Consider the following 8514-nt stretch of genomic DNA (forward strand, 5'->3'; position numbering starts at 1 on the left):
ATTTTGTGTGCGTGTACCGTCAAATCAGATCTGACTGGTACAGGAGGATATTGCGCCTCCTTCTCCGGCAGAGCATCTGGTGGATTCGAACCGTGTTCTCTGGGAGTGCAGTGCAGAAAATCCACAATTTCTACAGTGTGAAATGCACAACTTGAAGATGATAAAATTGATGAATAGCACCGTCTAAAGATTAAGTCCCTGTGTACATCAAAAACTATTTTGGGGGGGGGTTAAAACAAAACCTACCGAGGGGGAACAAACATTTGTCAATACCATCTCAGACTAGAGGTTTTTTTTTGTTTTAATAGGTACCATTTTTAGTTGTTTTTGGTCAAGCATTCTTTTCAGACTAGAGTTTAATACCGAAAGTTTATAGAATATGATGCCTCAACAAGAAAAAGACTGATAACCCAATTACAAACTGGGCAAAAGACATGGAAAGAATTTTCTCAGAGGAAGATAGCAGAATGACCAAGAGACACATGACAGACCCCACAGGAAAGAAATGCAATTTCCCGAGCCTATAGACCTGGTAGTACTCAGGCCGTTCGTTCATAGGGTCGCTATGAGTCGTCTATGACTCGACGGCATCAAACAACAACAACGACCCAGTAAAGGCCACTGGACCTTGGATGGATCAGAAAGTTACTCTGGCTAGTCACAGAAAAACCTACAACAACCCAGGTCTCCTATTTTCTTATTCAGATTCTCTCCACTAAAGAGACAGAGAAACAGGACTTGGCAGCTGCTTCCAAACCAATTTTTGGTCTTCAGTAAAGACAAATAAACACAAGACACTTTTCCAAGCGTCCCACTATTAGGCATGGAAGGTGAGATTCAAGGGCTCATTCAGTTTCCAACACAGGAGGGCTGAGGCGTGCCTGTCCTCTTGTGGTCACTGCTGTGACATGTCCTGTCCAGCCCCTCCTCGCTTCCTGGATGGTCCTCCTACAGACCACAGTGCTCATTTCTCTGAGCCCTCCAGTTTTCAGCCTGTCCAAATGGAAATAGCAGACATAGTTCCCTGAGGAGAGAGGAAGGAGGCAGGTTTTCCCAGACACGAGGTTGTTCCATTTCACCTCCACTGGAGACCTGGCAGAGTGGAGAGGAGGCTGATTTCTCTAAGACAGGAGCTGAAAACAGGAGAAAGAATTCCTCTGGGAGAATGAGAGGAAGCTCTGATTTCAGGGAGGCAGCAGGGAGTGTGTAGGGGTCACTGAGTGTAGGAAGCCATCCTGAGTAGATCTTAACTCTGCCATTGATAACATTTTTTGACATGCAGCCGCCACCCCTGTCCACCTTTGGGACTATGCCTACCTCTTAAATCAGGACCTGTAAATCAACACCTTGGGGCATGCCCCTCCCTCTCTTTTGTAAACTGATAACCTAGGGCTGGATTCCCTGGCAGCCTGGCCTACTCTGCTCCCTATTTATAGCAGAATTCATGGAATAAATTTGGGCTTGATCAGGAAATCTTGTCTTGCTCCCATCTCTCATGTCCCTGTTCCTATTTTAATCTACACAGATTCCACTCTAGAACATGTGTGAACCCGCAGGTCGGTTTCAACTGAGGATGGGAGAGGTGAGGCCAGAGGCAGCAGCAAAGACTTATCTAATGAAAGGGAACAGTGTGCCTCAAGCAAGCTTCCTCTTCCCAGAGTTCCTGAGAGGATCACACTCAAATCACCCAGAAGTCTTAAGGGGAGAAGCCTCTTAAGGGTCAAGTGGTACTTCTTTTTTGTTTTGGTTAACAAATGATCGTTTATTGAAATATTTTCGTCTGTAGTTCCTTAGCTAGCTGGGCATTCCACAGCACCACTGCTGATGTCTTCTATGATGTCATAAGGGTGACGGCCATCAACATTGCAGCCCACAGATTGGGCAGTTCCCAGGATCTCTTTAATAGTTCCAGAGAGTTCTCTGGCTAAAGACTGGTGTCGCATCTGCCGGGCAATGCCAACAATCTCATCAAAAGTGCTATTTCCACTGTGCTTAATATTTTTCTGTTTCTTTCTGTCTCCGGGTGGTTCCTTTAGGGCTTTGATGATCAGGGCAGAGGCAGAAGGCACCACTTCAATCTGGGCCTGAATGTGCTGAATGGTCAGTTTCACTGTAATCCTTAGTCCCTTCCAGTCACCGGTGGCCTTGGCAATGTCATCACCAACCTTTTTTGGAGACAGACCCAGGGGGCCGATCTTGGGGGCCAGAGCGGAAGTGGCACCGACTTCCCCACCGGTACACCTCAGGTACACGACTTTAATCTCGCTGGGGGTCGGACTTGGGCGGCATGGCGGAGGCGGCTGCTGTCGGATGAACCCAGATGCGGGACGACCGAAGAAAATTGCACGGAGGCCTCCTCCGAGCTGAAAGCCAAGTGGTACTTGTTAAAGATCCATTTCATTTGGCATCTTCAGACAGCTCCCTCATTTGGATAACTCTTGTTACAGATCCGAGCAAGGTGGCTAGACAGCCTCTTACTATTTACCAAGACCTTCGGATCCAGCTGTGTGAAATCCATCCTCCAGCAATCGCTGGCCAGTGAACAAATGCTCTCTCTACCTCCCACCAGGACAGTGAGGAAAATATCTTTGTTGTCGGTGAGGGGGCTGCGGTCAGAGAGATGGTGTACATCTGTTGAATGTATGCTGGGGAAGACAGACACGGCATCTTGAAGACCCTTGAATCAGACCTGAGTGTGAAGTCTGGAGTGGGTTTTAACATGGACAACTCCTCTCAGTTCATAGCTGGGGTGACAGTATTAACGGGTTTGACCTTTGGCTTGTGCATTTTCGGTGAATGGACTGGGTTCTCATTTGGAAGAAGGACACCTTGTAACAATTGTACTTTGAGAATTCTTAGTGTTATTTTCTTCCTCTTCCTGCCCTAACATTTCACCCAGGGGTATTGGTTTTCATGTCTGACAGATTTCAGGAGTGTCTGAAGACCTTCTGCAGAGATTTCGTCTGTCTGAATTTGCTTGGCTCGGATCTGCACTTCACAATGGAAGTCTCTGAGGAAGAAGGAGAATTTTTGGTTTCACAATGACTCGTCAGTGGTCGTCTGACTGCTGCCTTCCTTAGCAGGAGCGAGGGCACTTTGGTAAAAGCTGCTGTACTCAAAGAAAGGCCTTAGAAATACTCTGCTACAGGGGAGCTTTGGTGGCCTAGTGGCAAGGAGCTGCAACTACAATCCCAGAAACGCACGGTTCGAATCCACCAGATGCTCTGCCGGGGAAGGAGGGACAATCTCCTCCTGTACCAGTCAGATCCGATTTGACGGTACACACACACAAAAATAATAAAATTAAATTAAAAAAATACTCTGCTACGCCAGCAGGCAGGAAATCGACCCTGCTCAAGCGGACAGGAGACTGCAGGCACCAAATTCCTGTCTTCTGCTTCTTACCATACATTGCTCTGTTACAAAACAATCTGTGGACTTGGCTGCATATACAGCAAACTCCTCGTCAATTTTAAGGCAAATAGATGAATCATCCAAACTCCTCCTGCTGGGCCGCAAACACTGAATTTGCAGGGAAGCCGTGCCAGGCCTACAATTCCATTTCATAGTCTAGTGAACAATCTGCAACGTGCACAGACGTCACAGGGCAGGCACAGCTGCAGGCGGTCGGAAAGTTTACCACCAAATTCTGTGTCTCTTCCTTAAGATTACTCTCCTCACCCAAAAGAAGGTTTTCAACCCAAACTTTTGTGTTGAAAGTAGGGCAAAGATAACTCTGCAGGATTTATTAGAAGGATGGCAGGGGTGAGAATTCCTAACATGTTTAAAGACAGGAAGTTTCTAGTAACTCCACCTCACAGGAATCAGCCTTGAGCTGAGGCTGATGCGGTGTCTTTTTCCCACGTGAAGGGTGAAGGGAACAGACACCTCCTCCAACTTGTGAAGCTTATAAGGGTCACATTGTAGTTTTACAACAGCCAGAGATGCTCTAACAATGCCTGTTGTTGTGTGTTCAGCCCAAACTGACCCAATCCAGCAGTTTTTCAAAGGCAGAGAGTTGCACAGAAAGAAAGTGCTCACACGTCTCCAGCAGGGCAGCTGGGAGATTCAAACCTCTTGCCTTCTGGGTCTGCAGCCCAGCTTCTTGCCACTCGGCCACCAGAGCTTCCTAAGTCACTAAAGAAAGCACTGTTCAACTTTCTCTCGAGGAGCTGCGGGTTGATCCAAGCTGCATGGCTTTTGGTTGGAAGCACAACACTTAACCATTAACATTTAACATTTCTTTCTCTCCAGCTTTGACTTTTTCAACTATTAGGATAAACTCCACGTTTTAACATGTCCACTATGGCAGCAGGATACCCAGGAAAACATTAAAAAAAAAGCACAATCACCTGAACCTTCAGCATCTTCTTTTCTTCTTGGTAGATTCCCAGCAGCACCTTGGATCCCCTGCAGCACCTTGGATCCCCTGTCTTTGTCTTTTCTGGACAAGCTCTAATTCCCATTTAGAAATCTCAGACTTCCATGGACGGTGTCCCTGGAAAAGACAATACAAAAATACTGAATAATTTAAAAGCGATGTATGATAGGGTATTATGGTTATCACAAGAGTCCACAATTAAGGTTGCATAGTAGAATGTACTTGGGGCGGTGGGAGGGGTGCGGGGGAGATTGTGTACCAGGGAGGGAGTCTTTCTTTTACTTTTGAAAGAGAGGAGTGAACTGAGGAGGCGGGGGGGGAGAGGGCTGGGCGGGTAGAGAAGTGCAGCAATGAATGAATGGAAATCCAAATTCTCTGTAAATGTTCATTAAAATTATTAAAAAAATACTATAATCTCATTGTTAAAAGTGGGAAAGGAACATGAGGTTGGACCAGCTTGACCTCGACAACCTCCACAAAGGGGATCTGTCCCGATAACAAAATTCAGAACACAAATCCAATTCCCATGGCCTGTTTTCTGCTAATTCCAAAAACAATGCTACTGTTACAATATCATCAGAAATCCACTGGAAGAGCTACCTAGACCTCACGGAAATAAACTCATGGTTGGGGCTGCAGGGCTGCTCTCTCTCCCTTTCACAGAACAGACACAGAAAGGATCAAACCACAGGAGAGAGCAGCTGTAACCCTGTTTATTTCTAAAAGGGCTGCAAAATTATTCTACCTCCCTTTTTCAGGAATAATTATCTGTGACCCCCCCAGTCTGCTTCTTCATCTTGTAAAAACAGCTGCCTCTAAACACCTAGCCTTCCTCATCTCTCTTACATTGATTACAGAAATGATGTTTTTGTTTTGGTTGTTATCGTTTATTTCCTTTGGATATTTTTCTTGGTTTGCATGTAATAATTCATTTACATTGTATTTTGTTCATGTACCTTGTATTTTATATAATTTTATAATTCTGTTTCCTAAAATAAAAAAATAAAGTGCTAAAAAGCAACCATAAAAAAAACAACAAACAGCCCCATTCCTAATTTCCTTTTTTTAAAATAAATTTTTTATTATTTATGTGTGTGCGTGTACCATCAAATTTTATCTGACTGGTACAGGAGGAGATTGTCCCTCCTCCCCCGGCAGAGCGTCTGGTGGATTCGAACTGCCTAATTTCCTATTAAGGCAATATAAAACACCACTGTAATATAAAACTCCACTGTAATATAAAACTCCACTGTAATATTAAGGAACTGTGTGCTGGTCAATAGTTTCTCTTCAATAAAATTTCTTTCTTCGCCTGAGCTGGGTTCTTTCTGTCCTTCCTTACATTTCTGGCACCAAAATCCTGCTAGGGGCACCCGGCAGGAGGCAACAAACCCTGATTCCCTAACTTTCACTATTCCATACTCTCTTACTCTGTCTCTCCTCTCTCCTTCCTTCCACGCCTAACACATGGAAACTAGGGGTCTCTTTTAAGCTCCCTAAAAAGCTTGGTCAAGGCCAGTTAGCAACCTGTGCATCCCTCATTCTGTATTGAGATTCTCTGGCAACTGCAAAATTGGCTTCAGTCTCTCCTCTATGAAACCTGTCCCTCTCTCTCAGCCTAAAGGTACCTAGGACCTGCAGGACACCACTAATTCTTTTCACTACTCCACCCACCTTCCCTGTCCGGGGCTTTCTGTCTCTTCCCATTGTTGGCCTTCCAAACAACACTGGACCAATTTGGGGTGAGGAGGAGATGAGTAGATGTTTCTCCTCGTTCAAGGTTCCCGCTCTCTTCAGACTCTAAAAGTCCCTCAGCCACCTGGCACTGTCTCTCCTGATGCTGGGTACACCCACATCATGAGTAGACCTTCTTCCTTTAAGGACAAAAGAGAAACAGGGATGCCTCTTTTCCTTAAAGCTCTCACAGGGAGCTCTCACTATTTATCTCCCTTTTCCAGTCACGGCAGGCAAACCACTCCTGCCCTCCACTGGGGTGGCTCCTCTGCTCCCTTGATACTCTCTTACTGTGAGACACCATTAAGCCCAAAAGACTTGTATTCTTTTGTAATACAGTATGGCCAAAATATCAAGTGAATAGGGGTTTGCAATAACCCCAAAATGGGACATTCAATTTTAACACTCTCAGAAACCTGGACAATTTCTACCAACACAATGGCAAACAGTCTGAAATACCCTACGTTCAAGACTTAGCCCTCTGCTCCCAACCTTCTGTCAAAACTGCATACTTACAAATTCTTTTAGCTCATTCTAAACCCTCTGCCCTTCCCAATCAAAATTCCCTAACTTTTGATCCCACTGATTACTCAGGATCCCTTAACAATCCACTCCCCCACCTCTGCCAAATGCAAATGTCGCCTCATTACAGGAGGCCCCCTCCACATCCACCTAGGACTCAAAGACCTCCTCCCTTTTACCTCCCCTCCAGCCTGTCATATTCGTTCTTCATCAACAGCCCAGTCTCAGCCAGCGTCTACAAACCTTTTCACTCTCTGCTTTCTCTCTCTCTCTTCCTCTCTCCTTCTCTATTCAGTCTTTTAGCCCCTTTTCAGTAATCTCCTAGTTAAAGAGAAAGAAACTGAAATGTCATTCTCCTGCTTTTCCAACTCTGACCTACAGATAAAATATCAACTGCTCCTCTGATGCCAACACAGCAGGTAATCTCCCATACCATCCAACCCCAGCACTCTGGACCAAAACACACAGGCAAATCCGACAACCACCAATGCCCATCCTATCCCTCAAGTAGTAGCCACTATTAAGAGGAGCAGCAATAAATACATTTATAAAATATAAGCATAGACATGTATACAGATGTTTGTTACTTAAAATAAGTATATATATATATATATATAGTATTTTGTTTTTCTTTTCTTATTTTCTACCCACCTTAAAATTTCAGCCACAGCTTAAAGGGAAAAACTTTTTTTTCCAATTTAAAGAACCCTGCAAGTTTTTAACATTTACTACCTGAGACCCTAAGTCTCATGAGAAAAGAACCGTGATAAATTCCCATTCTATGAATCAGTCTGCCCCTGTGATTAGAAGAAAACTTCAGAAAAATCTTTGGGTCACCAAAGTAATTAAAAGTAATTTTTTAATTGCTGGTGTTTCAGTGTTGGGGGGGGAAGTTTAGAAGAGGAATATAAGGACAAGCTAAAAGCCAAATCTCTTAAAATTGCTACTCGATAATATTTTTCACTCAGCCAACGTGCCCAAAACCCCAATTTCAAGGCTTTTGATTCCAATGTAAAAACCATCGCCATGATCACATAAGCCTTAACTATCAAAAGATGCAACAAGAGAGTAAAAGGCCAGAAGGGAAGCTTCCTGCCACTTGCTTTCAATGCAGCGCTCAGTAATCCCCAAGTGTGTCTTGGAAACAGAAAAGCAATCAGACTAATGGGACTTCTGGTTCCGTCAGAACCAGAACAAGCAATCAGCAGGCTATCACCATACAAGGAGAAGCTTTGACTATGAATAGATGTTGCTGATAATTCACTTTCTTCTCAACATTAATACAAGAAATATAGAAGCTTTCAGGCCTTCTTTCCCTCTGCCACCTTAATATTGTAAATATTAAATAAACCCTCCGCTCATCCCAGTAACTCAGGGAGTGTTGCCCAGCTCCCTCCTACCCCCCAAGGAGAGCCTCCTAGCCCCGGGCAGAACTGCCCTGCCTGGTCCATGGGGAGAGTTTTCAGGTCGCAGGTCACACACAACCTCTGAAAACTATTTCAGTCTTTTGTATACATATACAGTCAGTACACATTTGAATGATAATATTTTCAAACGAATACTACTTCTAGTAGTTCAGTATGATGGGATGGATAAGGGACTCTCAAGCCATATTTCTGCAACTCCTACCCAATTCACCAGCTGCATCTTGGGAGCAAAATGGGTCCTTTTCGCCCATAATATTTACTTGATTCTGACAGGAGGGATAACATATTTTCAAAGCAATACTATCTCTCATAGTCCAATGTGATGGGATGGATAGGGGGTCTCAGGCTGTATCTTTGCAACTCCCACCCAACCTCTGAAAACTATTTCAGTCTTTAGTATACATGTCCAATAAGTACACATCTGAATGTTAACATTCTTTCAAACCAATT

General features: G+C 44.3%; 2 protein-coding genes across 2 annotated transcripts in view; both read right to left on the reverse strand.

Moving 5' to 3' along the window:
• The window catches only part of LOC102847265 (zinc finger protein 350-like), a 4253-nt gene extending 1852 nt beyond the window's left edge, over positions 1 to 2401 (reverse strand). The window contains exon 1 of the mRNA XM_006897314.1: positions 2279 to 2401. Coding sequence (XP_006897376.1) covers positions 2279 to 2401 — 123 coding nt within the window. The remainder of the gene's footprint in view (positions 1 to 2278) is intronic.
• Positions 1 to 8514, reverse strand: part of LOC102851211 (zinc finger protein 585B-like) — an 80610-nt gene that overhangs the window by 62572 nt on the left and 9524 nt on the right. The window lies entirely within an intron of this gene.

This window comes from Elephantulus edwardii, unplaced genomic scaffold (assembly GCF_000299155.1).
Source record: "Elephantulus edwardii isolate Elephantulus edwardi_28Jun2011 unplaced genomic scaffold, EleEdw1.0 scaffold00208, whole genome shotgun sequence".
NCBI classification, from domain to species: domain Eukaryota; kingdom Metazoa; phylum Chordata; class Mammalia; order Macroscelidea; family Macroscelididae; genus Elephantulus; species Elephantulus edwardii.